Source organism: Martes martes (genome assembly GCF_963455335.1).
Source record: "Martes martes genome assembly, chromosome: 7".
Taxonomy (NCBI): Eukaryota; Metazoa; Chordata; class Mammalia; order Carnivora; family Mustelidae; genus Martes; species Martes martes.
In genome coordinates, this window is record NC_137894.1 from 141,508,991 (window position 1) to 141,526,150 (window position 17,160).

At 48.8% G+C, this 17,160-nt stretch overlaps 1 protein-coding gene across 1 annotated transcript in view; it reads left to right on the top strand.

The window, feature by feature from the left end:
- Positions 1-17,160, top strand: part of DYNC1H1 (dynein cytoplasmic 1 heavy chain 1) — a 68,102-nt gene that overhangs the window by 10,814 nt on the left and 40,128 nt on the right. The window contains exons 4-17 of the mRNA XM_080808611.1: positions 84-339; positions 682-868; positions 2,526-2,797; positions 2,889-3,116; positions 4,504-5,580; positions 6,254-6,433; positions 7,863-8,012; positions 10,212-10,358; positions 13,086-13,226; positions 13,581-13,757; positions 13,885-13,995; positions 14,079-14,198; positions 14,730-14,969; positions 16,958-17,113. Coding sequence (XP_080664737.1) covers positions 84-339; positions 682-868; positions 2,526-2,797; positions 2,889-3,116; positions 4,504-5,580; positions 6,254-6,433; positions 7,863-8,012; positions 10,212-10,358; positions 13,086-13,226; positions 13,581-13,757; positions 13,885-13,995; positions 14,079-14,198; positions 14,730-14,969; positions 16,958-17,113 — 3,442 coding nt within the window. The remainder of the gene's footprint in view (positions 1-83; positions 340-681; positions 869-2,525; positions 2,798-2,888; positions 3,117-4,503; positions 5,581-6,253; positions 6,434-7,862; positions 8,013-10,211; positions 10,359-13,085; positions 13,227-13,580; positions 13,758-13,884; positions 13,996-14,078; positions 14,199-14,729; positions 14,970-16,957; positions 17,114-17,160) is intronic.

Genomic DNA, 17,160 nt, shown 5'->3' on the forward strand with positions numbered 1-17,160 from the left:
TAATGTCTGACAGACGTAGAATAATAGGATCTTTTGGAGACCAGCGGCACGCTGAAGTTTGAAGTGTTTGTTAACCTTTTTAGGGATGGTGATAAAATGGCTCCTTCTGTTGAAAAAAAGATCGCAGAACTTGAAATGGGGCTCCTTCACTTGCAGCAGAATATTGAAATTCCAGAGATCAGCCTGCCAATTCATCCCATTATTACGAATGTTGCAAAACAGTGTTATGAACGTGGAGAAAAGCCAAAAGTTACAGACTTTGGAGATAAAGTTGAAGACCCAACTTTTCTCAATCAGTTACAATCGGGAGTTAACCGCTGGATCCGAGAAATTCAAAAAGTAAGAGCGTGGTATTGAGTGTGTTATATAAGGTACTTTGCTTTTTACTGTCTCTGGAAAACCAGTTTGAGTTTTTGTCAATGAGGTGAAGAGTCCGATGACGTTAGCAGTGCTCTCAGTGGTCCCGGGACAGCGTGCAGATGTTTAAGTATTAACCCTGAGAGAGTGTTGATCCCAGCGGTCTCATACCTCTGCTTTCACTTATTCAACCACTTACAATTGACAGGGAAGGAAATCTACTTGAAATGTAAAGATTACCTTGTAATGCACGTGTCTAGTTAATGATACTTTTCTACCTTTATTTAAATAGTGAATGCTCTTGAATATTATCTTTCCTTAAAGGTGACCAAACTTGATCGAGACCCTGCCTCAGGAACAGCCTTGCAGGAAATTAGCTTTTGGTTGAACTTGGAACGTGCGTTGTACCGCATACAGGAGAAACGAGAGAGCCCAGAAGTTCTCCTTACTCTGGATATCTTGAAACACGGCAAGCGTTTCCATGCCACTGTCAGCTTTGACACTGACACAGGTAAAAACTGGAAGTAGTAATGTGATTGGTAAATTACAGATATGGCTTTCGTGAGATCTTATGGACAATGTCAGTGAAAGTCAACAGATGGACCATCAGATGACTTTCCCACATACCTTTCTTCTCCTTCTGGAGTTTTGAGAACATAAGCCTATGTCTAGGTCCGAGTAGCGAGCCCCGGGAGCATCCGTCCTGTTTCTCAGTACTTGGCTCCTCGAGTAGATCGTACTTCTTAACACGAAGTCAAGTGTACTTTTGACGGTCCAGACAGGAAGACGGTTGACGTTAAGCAGAAGTTATTTGCCCACAGGACTGGAGAAGGGGAGCTGGACATGCTTTCTCTTCCTCTTGCACCCGCCCCCTTTTCCTCATTCTCTGCCTTCCTCCCTGTGCTGAAAGTGGGCAAGATAGATTCAGTTTCTGTATGCACAGCAGTGTGAGCGATGTTGTATTAGCACACACTGGGCACTCCAAGGTTTGGATGACCAGGCGTGGTTAGGCGTTTCTCTACAGCTCTGCGCACCAGAGCATGTCAGAGCGAGGAATCGGGGCTGCAGTACCCGTCGTGTTCTCGTCCTACCCTCCAAAAAAGGTGTGCCGCCCACATTTTAAATGTCGGTGGAGGTGCCGAGTAGAAATCCTCTAGTTACGTGGATCACGTGATCTGTTACCTGGGCATTCACGAATGCTGAAAGGTATGCCTTGAAATTTTGTTTTTAAATACCTCTGAAACTTCTATTTCTTTCCTAATGCCCTTTCTTTCTTTTAATCTTCTGCTGGAGGAGTCAGAAGGTAGACTAGACCCAGGTGCTTCTGGGATTCTCTGTCCATAACACATTCTGCTTACAGGAGCCACGGGTGTACCACTTACATTTTAGTGTTCCTAAGGATGATAATGTTGTAGTTTTTCTAAACTTAATGTTACTTATAGAACATAGAGATGATAGAGAAAGCAGTGAAATCCTTGGGGCCATCACCCACAGCCTTTAGAGTATGTGTGAGTTGACTGATACTCTTAAAAAAGCAACAAGAAAGTTGCTCCCACATCTTCAGAAAATAAGGACCAAAACAGATTACTATATCCCCAGACCAATATCTTTTATGGTAAGATTTTATTGTTGTAGCAGAAATAAGTTTTTCATGGGTAAATAAGGTTGGGGAATGGCTAAATTTCTTTTTCTAAATTTTGTGGTGTTCATCATTTTCAATGTGTAATTATAAATATTTATTTTCTTACCTCAATCTGTGCACATAGCTTTGTATTTTTTATAAAGGGTCCCCCAAATTGTATATACCCCAGTCTGCACCAAACCGTCAGTTCCCTGAGGTAAAATGTATTCATTAAAATCTCATAGCTGGAAAATGGAGAAAAAAAAAAAAAGGCAACAAGACTGTCCATTAATTAATAGAGGATCATCCTGTTAATAACATGTTCCTTTTTGTCAAATATCGTTGACAGTTTCTGTGTCACTGACTCTTCTGCAACAACAGAATGTTCCATGGTGAGGCTGTATTTCAGTTTACTTACCCAGGGTTAGGCTGTAAGCAGTATCCTCTCAGTTGTATTTCTTTTTCCTAATGAAGGTGTGGTAGACCGAGAGCATTATACCTGTGTTACTTCATATGAAAATCATTAACCGTTTCTCTGTTACCCTAGGTCTAAAACAGGCTTTGGAAACAGTGAATGACTACAATCCTCTGATGAAAGATTTTCCCCTGAATGATTTGCTGTCTGCCACTGAGCTGGACAAAATAAGGCAGGCACTTGTTGCCATCTTCACCCATTTGAGAAAGATCCGAAACACAAAATATCCCATTCAGAGGGCTCTGCGTTTGGTGGAGGCAATTTCAAGAGACTTGAGTTCTCAGTTACTCAAAGTACTGGGCACCAGAAAATTGATGCATGTTGCTTATGAAGAATTTGAAAAAGTAAGTTTTAATATATCAGAAAACCCACCTCAGGGCACGGAGATGAAAACACGCTGTAATAATAAGCTTCCTTTTGTAAATTATATCCTAGGTTATGGTCGCATGCTTTGAAGTCTTTCAGACTTGGGATGATGAATATGAGAAGCTTCAGGTGTTACTGAGAGACATTGTCAAAAGAAAAAGGGAAGAAAATCTGAAGATGGTTTGGCGAATCAACCCTGCTCACAGGAAGCTCCAGGCCCGCCTTGACCAGATGAGAAAGTTTCGACGCCAGCACGAACAGCTGAGGGCTGTCATTGTCAGGGTCCTGAGGCCACAGGTATGCATCACATTTGTAAAATATGTTCATGGGTTGTTTTTATAACCTGCTTTCTTTTTCTTAGAATGCACACTTCTGTTCTGCACCAGATGCCTCTTGAGTTCCGTTTGCACCCTTTCACTGTCCTCTGTCACTGATATAGTGACTCTGTATTTTCACAGCAAATCTCCATCCGTTCATCCCTCCTCCAAAAATGCATGGACCCTAGAGCCAGACTTCCTGGGTTTTAAGTTAAGATAAATTCCACTGTTTAATGAGCTGTGTGACTTGGACGTGTTTCTTAACCTTTTTCCCAGATGCCTCATTCATAATTGCATATGTCTGAGATTTATATAAAAGAATTAAATGACTCCTTTTCTTTGTACATGCTTTTTTTCCTTCTTAATTCACCTTTTGTCTTCATCAGTGATTTTCTTCCTTTAAAAAATCCAGTCCAGGGGCACCTGGGTGGCTGAGTGGGTTAAGCCTCTGCCTTTGGCTCAGGTCATGATCTCAGGGTCCTGGGATCGAGCCCCGCATCGGGCTCTCTGCTTGGCAGGAGCCTGCTTCCGCCTCCCTCTCTGCCTGCTGCTTTGCCTACTTGTGATCTCTCTGTCAAATAAATAAATAAAATCTTTAAAATAAAATAAAATATGTATTTTTTTAAATGTACAAATATAATGTGATGAGGAAGTAGTTATTGGTGACAAGGCTGTGGAACCTCCAACTCTGGGTGACTGTTGTGTACATTGATAATTGTAGGAAATGCTAGATTTTAGTTAGGGGTTAGTCAAAATAATAATGATGATCTCTGCCCAACAAGTTCTCAAGACATCTGGGAACCCAGATCAAGGCCCCTGCCCAGCTTTGTAATTCTGCAGGAGTGTGGGCAGGAGACGTACGGGGAAGTCTGAGACTTCCTGAGGCAACGCCCGTGCCCCGCTGCTCCCCAGTGCTTCAGGGAGCCGAAGGGGGGAGTTCTTCTCTGTTGGCGTAGCCTCTCTCTGTCCCTCCGCTGTGGGACTTACCCATGGATTATAATTCAAGTTTTAAACATCGAAAAGGAAGGCTGTTTACATTGGATGCTGAGTTTATATGTGGCGCTCTTGTGACTTACTGAGCTTTCCAACGCATTTTAATTGTAGACAAAGCTTTGAAGAGGCAAGTACCCAAAACCCAGGTTTTAATATGTTATTTTAGCTTAAGAACTAAAACTGTATTGTCAGAAGAGCTTTACACACGAAGTTAGAACATACTGTGTCGTACTCCTCACAGCTCTGTTGTGCTCTGGTTATAAAACATTTGGCCACACAGCCAGGACCGGCTATGTTGTGTGGTGTGTGCTCCTGGTGTCCGGTCAACAACAGTCTTCGTGCGATCAACTTTGTCACAAATCCTCCTCTTTCAGGTCACAGCAGTTGCCCAGCAGAACCAGGGAGAAGTCCCCGAGCCTCAGGACATGAAAGTGGCAGAGGTTCTCTTCGACGCGGCCGATGCGAATGCGATTGAGGAGGTCAACCTTGCGTACGAGAACGTCAAGGAAGTGGACGGTCTGGACGTCTCCAAGGAAGGCACGGAAGCTTGGGAGGCCGCCATGAAGAGATACGATGAGCGAATCGACAGAGTAGAGACCCGGATCACTGCTCGCCTTAGGGATCAGCTCGGCACAGCCAAGAACGCGAACGAGATGTTCAGGATTTTCTCCAGGTTCAACGCGCTCTTCGTCAGGCCTCACATCCGTGGGGCCATCCGCGAGTACCAGACCCAGCTCATCCAGCGTGTGAAAGATGACATCGAGTCTCTCCATGACAAGTTCAAGGTCCAGTACCCACAGAGTCAGGCGTGTAAGATGAGCCACGTGCGTGACCTGCCCCCCGTGTCGGGCTCCATCATCTGGGCCAAGCAGATCGACCGCCAGCTGAGTGCCTACATGAAGCGTGTGGAGGACGTGCTGGGCAAGGGCTGGGAGAACCACGTGGAGGGCCAGAAGCTGAAGCAGGACGGGGACAGCTTCCGCATGAAGCTCAACACTCAGGAGATCTTCGACGACTGGGCCCGGAAGGTGCAGCAGCGCAACCTCGGCGTCTCGGGGCGCATCTTCACCATCGAGAGCACTCGCGTCCGCGGCCGAACCGGAAACGTCCTGAAGCTGAAAGTTAACTTCCTTCCAGAGATCATCACGCTTTCCAAAGAAGTTCGAAACCTCAAGTGGCTTGGTTTCCGCGTCCCGCTGGCAATCGTGAATAAGGCTCACCAAGCAAACCAGCTATACCCGTTTGCCATCTCGCTGATCGAGAGCGTGCGCACCTACGAGCGGACCTGTGAGAAGGTGGAGGAGCGGAACACCATTTCCCTCCTGGTGGCCGGCTTGAAAAAGGAGGTGCAGGCTCTGATCGCGGAGGGCATTGCCCTGGTGTGGGAATCCTACAAACTCGACCCGTACGTGCAGCGCTTGGCGGAGACCGTCTTCAACTTCCAGGAAAAGGTGCGTTGTAATTTACTGCCCCCACCGGGAATGAACTAAATGCAGTAACGTCACCCCCGTGAACTCGGTAGTTCTCCTATGGGAGCTTTCCTCCTGGGGAGAGCACTGGGCCATGTGAGCTGAAGGGGAGAAGCAGCCGTTTTACTTACTGGGCTGTGGGATGGTGGTGGGGCTCTGGGAAGACCGTTAAGTAACAGCCTGAGTTTAGAAACCAGTGGAGAGGGGAAGGACGTGGGAGTCTGACCGAGTGACATGAGACCTTTATTACTGATGCAGCTGCACGGACGACAGGGCTCTGTAGTCGTGGCCCTTGCTGTCGGCCCACCCCAGACCCAGACTCCTTTCCCAGACCCTAGTGCACCTGGGCGGTTGTGAGCCTCCTGGCTCTGAGCCTGCTGCCGGGAGGCAGGTCCGAGCCGGGGCGTGCGTCTAGTGCTCATGCCCGCGCTCAGTGAGAGAAGGCACGGAGCGGGCCCGTCAGATTCCTGCACCCAGACGGCTCAGAGGTCCCCCTTCCCTCCAGGGGAATACAGGAGTGGGGACCCCCGAGTAAATGGGATTGGCTATTCCTGGAAGAACTCCTTTGCCTTAAACATATGTCCGTTGAGAAATACACATAACAGTGAAGGGATGTGTGAATGGGCTTTTAAACATTCGATGCGCCTTCCCTTAGGTGGATGACCTGCTGATCATTGAAGAAAAAATAGACCTGGAGGTCCGCTCGCTGGAGACTTGCCTGTACGACCACAAGACCTTCTCTGAGATCTTGAATAGAGTCCAGAAGGCCGTGGACGACTTGAATCTGCACTCCTACTCCAACTTGCCCATCTGGGTCAACAAGCTTGACATGGAGGTGAGGGATGGCTGGTTACGGTGCTTTTTGGTCGTCTACAGTCAGCCTGATTTTATAAGCTTACTAGTTTGTCACTGAAAAGCATTTTCCCATAGAAGTTACCAGCAGTAGTCCCGTTTCTTCTCAGGAAATCCCATTTAGCTAACGGTGGAGCTGAGCTGTGGAACTAGCAACACTCCTGTCTGTTCCAGGTTGCAGGTGGTCAGGTGGGGGGAGTCTCTTCATCTTCTGAATACGTGACAGTCTCCTTCCTGCCCTCCCTGCACACCCAGTAACGCAGGGGGTTCTCCCTGGCTCTCGTCTCCAGGCATCCTTCTCTGACACGCTGCCCCTTCTCCATCACCCAGTTTAAAAAGAAATGCCTAGGGGCGCCTGGCTGGCTCAGTTGGTAGTGCACGGGACTTTAGACCTCTGGGTGGTGAGTTCAAGGCCCATGTTGGGCCAAGAGCTTAATTAAAAAGGAAAAGAAATGCCCAGCAACCAGATATGTCTTACTCCTGGTGTAGAGGAGCGGGGCTCACCCCTACAGAAGTATGCGGAGAGAGGGAAGTACTTGTGTGCAGCTGTGCATGTGTTTAAAACATACTTAACCACCCACGTGGCTTTCTCGTCAGCGGGTGTCAGCATCTGCGGAGCGCCCCGGGGAGGAGGGTGGTTCACGGCAGAGCTGCTCAGTGGGCAGCTCCGAAGCACCTTCGTTATCCATTTAGGGAGAAAGGAAGAGAAAGCCTGTGACCCACAGAGGTACAGTGTATCCACACACGGAGCACTCCCAGGGAAATTTCACAAAGCCCAGTCTTCCGAATCTACTGGAAGTCTCAGGCTTTGCCACTGCAGCCTTTACAGCATTCCCAGGAGGGACAGACTGCACGAAGACACACAGATATCCCCTTCATGGGACGTTCACTGGTCTCATTCCATATCAGAAGACTTTTTTCTTTACTTGTTAAAAGATAATGGGTGCCTGTGTCTGCTGACAGATGTTACTTGGTCTTACCTGGTCATGGTTCTGCAGTACGTACAAACACGGAACCATCATGTCGCATACCTCAAGCTAATGTTGTGTGTCACTTACACATCAGGCTTAGTCTCCAAATTGTAGATTATTAGTTTTATCTCTGAGGCTACCAGGAAAACACTTTTGTTTTGTAAATTTTCTAGAGAGTTGAGCAAATAGCAAGACTTGACTGCATCTAGGTCCGTCTCCTTGTCCCTTACAAGTCCGAGGGTTGGTGATCGGGTTAGCCCCCAGATGGAGGTCGCGTTCTCCGAGGCTGGGAGAGAGACCTAGTGAGGTGGGGATCCAGGGTAAGATGAAGGGTGGGGTAGCAACCGTCGTGCTTGACCTGAAGCATTGGCTTCCTACCTGACGTGCTCGTTAAGCTACCTTTTGGAAGAACACTGCTCTTTCATCCTGCTTTCTCTGTAGATTGAAAGAATATTGGGCGTGCGCCTACAAGCTGGCCTGAGAGCTTGGACCCAGGTGCTGCTTGGACAAGCTGAAGATAAGGCAGAAGTTGACATGGACACAGACGCGCCTCAAGTTAGTCACAAGCCTGGCGGAGAGCCGAAGATTAAAGTGAGTATTTCCCGTAGCATCCAGTTTGCTGGTCAATCAAACAAAGGGTTCTTCCCTTGAAAAGTACCAATGAGAAAGCCACTTAACAGTGAAGAAACCCAACAGACAACCCCTCACCCAGGCGACCAGTCGGCGTCATCAGTGCTGTCTTGTGCTCGTTGTTTTACCCCGGCGATGTGTGCGACGTGGTGACATGGCCGCTTTCCCCTTGGTCTTTGTCCCCACAGCTCCCAGACTCATTCTGACCATGAGAAAAGAGTGTCAAGGTCATGAAAGACAAGGAAAAACTGAGAAAATGTCAGAGGTTGGAAGGGATTAGGAACTGTGACTACTGTGTGTGCTGTGGGGGGCCTGGGAAATCTGACCGAAGTCAGTATAGTAGTTAGTAGTGTTGTGTCAGTGTCTACTTCGTTTGGTAGTTGTACCATGTTCGATGGCAACATTAACGGGAGCTGGTGAAGGGTATATAAAATCTCTTCATACTTTCTTTGCAACTTTCCTGTAAGTCTAAAATAATTATAAAATCGGAAGTTTTTTAAAAGTGGGAAATCTTTTTTTTTAAATTTATTTATTTATTTTTAGATTTTATTTTATTTTATTTATTTGAGAGAGGGAGAAAGTGAGAGCCCAAGAGGGGAAAAGGTCAGAGGGAGAAGCAGACTCCCCACGGAACTGGGAGCCCGATGCTAGGCTTGATCCCAGGACTCTGGGATCATGACCTGAGCCGAAGGCAGTCACTTAACCCACTAAGCCACCCAGGTGCCCCATAAGAGTGGAAATTTTTAGAAAAAATCTACACGGGATAAAACAGTCTCTGCTTTCTAAGCATACGTGCAAGAAATCATTTCAAGAACCCAGTGTAATCTGTACAAGGAGAAGTTTAGACTCTGACACTAAAATGTCACTTTTCACAAAATCTCAGCATGTCGTGGAAGAATGACTAGCACAGTGGTCACCACTCTGGACAGCAGTCCTTGTCTCCAAGCCACCAGTTTCCCATTTGAGTGAAGAAGTGACCAGCTGAGGCCCAGCAAGCCTTCTAGAAAATTGTGTTAGTTCAGGTTGTGCAAATAGGTCATGTCTGCTAGTGTGGGCGTTGGTTTCAAAGGTGTCTGCCGCATAGTAGTTCAGTAAGCCATGCATTTGCGTTACACAGTTTGTGTTAAATTTACCCCCAAAAAAGTCTCAGAAAACAAGCCTAAAAGAACAGAAGGTAGAAACTTTGATGTAGGGGAAACAATTGGCTATTTTGTTTCCCCAGGTGTTACCTTCTCGTTTTTTTCCTCTTAATGCTTGAAAAGTGTTTTCACTGTGGAATATTACATATATTTATCCCCAGAGTCTACTTTTTAAAATACAGAGATGCAAAAAAGCAAATGAGTATGTCTAAGCTAAAGCAGTTATCTCATGGAGATGGGGTCGGAATTCTTGCTTAGCTCAAAGCAGACACTGGCAGGCGGCATGGCCTCACCTTGGCCTGTAAACCTGCCTCCGCGAAGTGCGTGTCTGACAGCTCGTGCCAGCCTCGATCCCTGCATCCGTGGCACAGGGTTCTCAGATCCTGGGGTTGCTGTATCGGAGATCAGCCAGCACATTCAGTCAGACGGTGCTCCGCTCCGCAGTGTTACATATTCACCGAGGTACAGGGGACCCAGGAGGAGCCTCAGCAGTGCCTGCCCCCTGACTCCTTACAGTCCTCTAGAGGGGGCACGAAATACACAAGGCTACATTCTCTAATCAGGTAACACACTCGTGGTTCAGACTCGAGTAGGTTAATAAAATTTAGAGGGCGAAAGTGTTGTGTGTCAAAACCATTTTTTTTTTTTTTACTTAAAAAGCGTTTATATCAAGAACATTTCTCTGAAATGATTCTAATGCTTTGTACAATCAGAAAAAAAAAAGCTATAATTTGTATACTTTATACCCACTTTCAAATTTCAGGATTCGTAGCACCTGATTTTCCTTGAGGTGATTACTGAGTGACAGTCACACACACATATGTTCAGTACCATTTAATTGAAAATGGCTCCTGGAGACATTCACCAGTTTATTAGTATGTTAGAATCACACCTGCATAATAGATTTTTAACCAAGAAACGATCACATATCTCACGAATACTGACTCTGACATCACAAATGCATAAAAGCAAGTTTATTGAAACTGATTGCTGAGTAAGAAATGAAATCTTTGTCTTACAGAATGTTGTTCATGAGCTAAGAATAACCAATCAGGTCATCTACTTGAATCCACCGATCGAAGAGTGCAGGTACAAGCTGTATCAGGAAATGTTTGCCTGGAAGATGGTTGTCCTATCTCTTCCCCGGATCCAGAGTCAGAGGTACCAGGTGAGCCTTCCCGGCACCCTCACCGTGACCCCTCGGACCGGGCCCCCCTGGGGTTCTGTGGCACCACCGCTCCGTCATGCCTCTTTAAATTATGCTGTTGTCTGTCTTCTCAGTCTGCACACTTGGGGCCCAGCACTCTAAGGGAAAACAGAGGAGGCTTGTGTGACCTGACAGTTTTCCTGGGCTGCCTTTCCGAATAGTTGCCTCTACAATTCCGATCTCGGTAGTCTCGTAGAAATTCCCTCCATGAACTTCTCTGGGAATTTTAGTTCTGGTTCCTCCCCACCCCCACTTACTATAGAGGTTTCCAGATACACGTGAAACTAGGAATCTCATGGACTCACACCAGCCTGCTTTGTTTATTATCGTGTGGTCAATTTAAATTTTGATCCCTTTCCGTCCACTAGATTATTTCAAAACAAATCCTAGATACACTCTTAATAATGTATTTCTGGAGCAAAAGGAAAACCCAAAAGACAAGGTAGTCCTTGGTCTCTAAGCAGTATTACTTCGCATAAGCAGATCTCCACAGCCTGTTACGCCAGCTCTTCTAGAAACTGTTAGCTTTGGACCAGACGCAACAGGGGCCGAGTCCTTAGAATTTTTTGCTGTAGCAACCACCTATAGACTCACAGTCTTGACAGTGATTAGCCCAAACTTGGCAGTGACCAGCTAATCGGGACCCAACTGTGAATACTGGCTCCTTCCGCTCTGGGCAGTCTGTACAGACTGCAGGATATTTCTTTTCTTTTCTTTTCTTTTTTTTTTTAAATTTTATTTATTTATTTGTCAGAGAGAGAGTGGGAGAGAGAGTGAGTGAGCATAGGCAGAGGGAGAAGCAGGCTCCCTGCCAAGCAAGGAGCCCGATGCGGGACTCGATCCCAGGACGCCGGGATCATGACCTGAGCCGAAGGCAGCTGCTTAACCAACTGAGCCACCCAGGCGTCCCTGCAGGATATTTCTTGTCACGTCCTGTCTTTGACCAGCCGTGTTTCTGTTTGTCTCCACATCTGATGGAAATGAAGCCAGCCCCTCTTCGGCTGGGTCCCATGCCCTTGCTCTGTGGCTCAGTCTCCTGTCTGTGAATAAGCCTGACCCCTGACACCCTCTAGCCATCTTACTTCTTGGTTATCTTGGTAAAAACATAGAGGACTTGTCTGCACCCCTGCTCCAGGTCCCTACCGCTCAGACGTGAGGGTCCCCGGCCTTTCCCTGTCACTGTGGCAGGCTTCTCGGCCCTTGAGAAGTGGCATTGGCAGGATGTGACGGGTGCGCACCCCCTCCTGCTGGATATACTTGTTCCTCTTGGCTGTCCTGCTTTTCCTCCCACTCACTGGCCAGTCCCCTCTGCTGGCTCCTCTTTGGCTCTCCTCCTTCCAGCCTCTGCCTGTCTCTGTGTGCTGCCCACCCCAGAACTCTGTCCCCGACAGTCCACTCACTGAATGCTGGCCATGCGTAACAACTCTGTTCTCACGTCTCTAGCCCAGCCTTTGTCTTGACCTCCAGACCCATCTCTCCTGCTGGCTCCCGGGCGTCTCCCCCAGACTGATGGGTGCCACACACTGAACGTACCTCCGACCCCCTCCCTCAGACTCTCCCCCACCCCGACTTTCCTTTCCCTACCTTCAGCCCACTCAGGCCTAAGTCGAGGTGTCATCCTGGCCTCCCACTGTCTCCGTCTTCAAAATCGACCTTGATCTTTTTTGCCCACATCCACTGATACCACCAATCCAAGGTACTGACACCCCTCATGGGGTTCTTCAGGTTCCCCCTGACAGATCTTTGTGTTTGCTTCTGTCCCCCTAAAACCCATTTTCAACACAGCAGCAGTGTAAGACTTAGATTTCATGTCAGTCCTGACACTGGTCTTCCCAGTGCCCACTGATGGCTTCCCGTGCCACCCCGCATGAAAGCCACGTCCCATGGCAGAGCGCTGGGCCCCACCTACTGTGCTGCTTGTGACCTCTCTGACTTGGCGCCTGCATCCCGCTCACTGACTCTGCCCCGGCCACACTGGCCTCTGACTCTCACTCTCACTCTCCTCAGACAGGCACTTGCTGACCTCTGCTGGGAACCTGTGGTAGCAACATGCTGACATAGCGCACGCCCTCCCCCCGGCCTGCTCAGTGGGGCCTTCCCTGACCTCCCCCACCCCATACTCCCAGCCTTTCTCTTTCCTGCTTTGTCTCCAGAGCGCTGCTCACCCGATAACGTTCTGTAGAGTTTCTTTTCCCTGTCTGTCCTCCCGCAGAATGTAAGTCCATGGGAGCAGAGATTTTTGTCTGGCTGTTTCTCGTGCCTGGAACAGTGCCTGGCACATAGCCAGTGCTCCGCTCATTGACGCGATGGCTGGTCATCACTTCCGTCATCCAGGCTGGTGTAACTGTGGTCGAGGTCGTCTTTGTCCTTTAGACCTCACCTTTGGTTTTCACTGCCACGGAGAGGCTCAGGTCTCTGGGCCTCTGTTCCCAGGGCCCGGAAGGCTCTGCAACTGCTTTTACGTAGTGACACCGCATGCGCTAGCTTGTGGTTGGTCTGATGTTCCCTTTATTGGCCGATGAGTGAAGTACGAGTAGGCCTCTGATTTCTCGTGGCTGGGATAAGGGGACATTAAATGCCATTTTCATAGCAAGCTATTCCTGCGGTTCATTTGCATTCAGTAAAAGGGGCTCTGAGATGAACATTTTGTATATGCTGTTTGTGCTCCTTCCGCCTCTGCTTCCCTAGGTGGGCGTACATTATGAGCTGACTGAAGAAGAGAAGTTCTACCGGAACGCTCTAACGCGGATGCCTGATGGCCCCGTTGCCCTAGAGGAGTCCTACTCTGCGGTCATGGGCATCGTGACTGAGGTTGAGCAGTACGTCAAGGTGAGAAGCTCCCAGTGTCGTTCAAATATTCAAATACAGTCTATTTTAATGTAGTGCGTATGCTGTCTAATAGAGGTGGGAGCTAAAATCTGTGCACTGTGTATACCATGTGATACGCTAGATAACTCTTACTTTAAACAGTCAGCAGTAGAGCAAATCTTATAGTCTATTAACTCTCATTTCAGAGAGCAGTAAATTTTATTCTCTTTTAATATGAAAATTCTGAGAGTTTGAAGTGAATTTTTGTAGCAGTGTTGAAAGTGAGTCTTTTTAATGAAATATGAACGTCATATGCACGAGTGGTCTACACAGTGAGAGGCCAGCTGTGTGCTTGACCGTGCGCTTCGTCTGCAGGTCTGGCTTCAGTATCAGTGCCTGTGGGACATGCAGGCTGAGAACATCTACAACAGACTGGGGGAAGATCTCAACAAATGGCAGGCTCTTCTGGTTCAAATAAGGAAGGCCAGAGGCACTTTCGACAACGCAGAAACCAAGAAAGAGTTTGGGCCAGTAGTTATAGATTATGGCAAGGTGAGCTCTGCTGTCTTGTCACAAGGGGTGGAGGCGGCTGGCTCTCAAGGCAGCGTCTTGGGGACGGGGATGCAGCTGAAGCCTGACGGAGCTGATGGCCTGTTGTCGGGGGCTCGTTCACCTGCAGGTTCAGTCTAAGGTGAACTTGAAGTACGACTCTTGGCATAAGGAGGTCCTCAGCAAATTTGGGCAGATGCTCGGATCAAACATGACGGAATTCCACTCCCAGATCTCCAAGGTGAGGAAGCAGGATCCTGGCAGCGGGACGAGTCTGCTGGTGACCTGGGCTCCGAGTTACCCTTCTGTGTTCTCTCCGAACAGTCACGCCAGGAGCTGGAGCAGCACTCGGTGGACACGGCCAGCACCTCCGACGCAGTGACCTTCATCACCTACGTGCAGTCTTTGAAACGGAAGATCAAACAGTTTGAAAAACAAGTTGAGGTGAGCTCCGGAAACAGTTCAGAGTCCCAGCATCGGCCCGGGAGGCGCTTGGAGTTAGGTCCGCACAGTCCGCACACCACTTCCTTGACCCACCTGCTGAGCTGGTTTAAACGCGGATCCTGGCGTCCCAGGGTCTGCATTTTAAAGAGCTCTGCAGGTGACTGCTAAGCACGTTGAGGTTTGAGAACAACTCTGTCTTGCCTTTTAAATCTTGGACGTTAGCTGTTGATCTTAGAGTCACACGTGCATTGGTTTTTCTGACTCGGAAGGAGCAGGGGAAGCACCTCAGCAGCGTGCCTTCTGTCCTCTCGGGGCCACTCGGGCGCAGCCGGGTGTGGGGTGCACCAGCTGCCTCAGGCTTGGGCCGTGCTGCTTCCTGGGCACCGCACTCCCTGGGCAGGTTTCTGGACAAGAGCAAATGTACTGATGTTCTGTATTCTAGAGCCGCAGGGTGTTTTCCTTTCACATGGGAATCTGACGATGGTTTCTGTTGTGAAAGAAAAAAAACCCTGTGTTGTTCACCTCTCAAAGCTCTACCGCAATGGCCAGCGCTTGCTGGAAAAGCAAAGGTTCCAGTTCCCACCCTCCTGGCTCTACATCGACAACATTGAGGGCGAGTGGGGGGCCTTTAACGACATCATGCGGCGGAAGGACTCTGCCATCCAGCAGCAGGTGGCGAACCTGCAGATGAAGATTGTGCAGGAGGACCGGGCAGTGGAGAGCCGCACCACAGACCTGCTGGCGGACTGGGAGAAAACCAAGCCCGTCACGGTGAGCCCCGCCCGCCACGCCCCAGCCCCACGGCAACCCCCACTGCGAGTCCGTGTCCTTCTCCCACGCTGAAGGCTTGCTCGGACTTAGAGTTCCAGTGATGAGGACTTACCTTTTTGTAACTTAAACAGCACTTACCAACTTAGAGCTCTTTTTACCTAGAAGCCCTCGTGACGATCAGAAGTCAGCAGGTGGTTTTAAAAATAGAAGGTCTTCTGTTCTTAAGTTATTCTCTTACTTAGGCATACTCAAAAATTAGAATTTAATTTCTCGCAGACACAGGCTGAGCCTCACGTTGCCATGTGCTGTGGGAGGCAGGTCCTGCCATCCTTGTTGTCATCGTTGCGTCTGTACCCAGGACCTGCCCCCTCAGTCCTCTTGGTTCATTCAGATATTTACTAGCACGGACTATGTTCCAGGCAGTGGGAACAGAGCAATGACCAGGAGGGACACTGCAGTGGAAGAGGCAGGTGAAAACGAGCACAGAAGACATGTATTTGAGTCAGATGGGGATCGGTGCCATGGGGAAGGGCCCAGGCAGACGAGGAGTGTTGGTGGTGTGCTGCCTTACAGGAAGGGTGGCGTCTGAGGGGAGACCTGCGGGAGGAAGGGGAGCCGGCAAGTCATGCGGTGGTGGGGAGGGGGTTCATTAGAGGCGACAGTGTGTGCAAGGCTCAAGCAAGTACAGAACCGTGTACCTGGTTTCCTGGGGGAGTTCAGTCTGATTTGTTTAGACATGAAAACAGGAGCATAGACAGGGGAGAAGAGGGGACAGATGGGTATGACACTCCGAATGTTAATCTGGTGTTCTGGTTTGGGGTGTAGGAGTTCCGCAGCAGGCCTGTTGACAGATCTAGCCTCCCACCTACTCAGCAGAGCTCTGTCCTGCCTCAGCCCTGCCTGTGCTCTTGGACCCAGAGGTCCTACTTTGTGTTTAATTCTGGTTCGAGGGCCACTGTTTTAAGAAGCCATTTGCTTTCACAAGTGCCGGGACTGTAGCTTATGCAGAATGCTGGCTCTAGCAGGGGAGTGAGTATTCCTCCATAGGCAAGATTCTGATCACCAAAATTCGAATATTGTTTATTGCCATTTTTTGCTAGTAATGTGTTACAGTTTAATTTTTTTATATTTTATCTAGTCATTTTCAAGTTATTGAAGAGTCAGCAAATCATAGTTTAATTCTCAACTAGAGGCCATTTCACTGAGGACCACTTGATTTCTCGTCCTTCTCTCGGTAACTGATGCAGTGGCTGTGTGCCTCGGGGAGGGCATGGCTGGCAGCCCCCCCCCCCGCCCCCCCCGAGAGCCCCATGCCCTCAGATTGGGAGAGGCCTCCTCCCAGCCCCGATCTGTCCTGACTCTTCTCTTCCGACCTCCCCAGGCACTCAGTGAGATGGTGGCTAAATGGAGTGGTGCTCCACCTTCTTGTTTCTTGTTTCTTTTACCTTTTCTTTTTTTAAGACTTTTTCTTTTCTTATTTGAGAGATCACAAGTAGGCAGAGAGGCAGGCAGAGAAGGGGGGAAGCAGGTCCCTGCTGAGCAGAGAGCCCAACTCGGGGCTCAATCCCAGGACCCTGAGACCATGACCTGAGCCGAAGGCAAAGGCTTAACCCATTGAGCCACGCAGGCGCCCCCTTTTTTCTTTTTTTAAATAGGCGTTGATTCAGGTCATCTCTGTACCCATCACAGGGCTCGAACTCATGACCCCGAGATCAGGCGTCACTTGCTCTTCCGACTGAGCCAATGAGGCACATCGGTGCTCTACCTTTCTTATTCATGCTTTGTTTATGTCAAATACGGGAGTGAAAGTTACATTCGTTAACATAAACGGATCATAAGCATTTATCTTGCTGAAGAGGTACATACACAGAGACGTGTTTAAAGAATCACAGATTTCCAGACTCCTCGCAGGCTCTCCCCACCGTTTCAGAGCCCAGGCAGGCATCTGTCCTGAGACTTAGCTCTGCGATTCCGCACTTTGCTTGCAGGGCAATCTTCGCCCGGAGGAGGCGCTTCAGGCTCTCACCATATATGAAGGGAAGTTTGGCAGGCTGAAGGACGACCGGGAGAAGTGCGCAAAGGCCAAGGAGGCGCTAGAACTGACAGATACAGGACTTCTCAGCGGCAGTGAAGAGCGCGTCCAGGTACGAACCCCAGGAGGTAGGGGTGGGGCTCCTCACCCTCGCTCTGC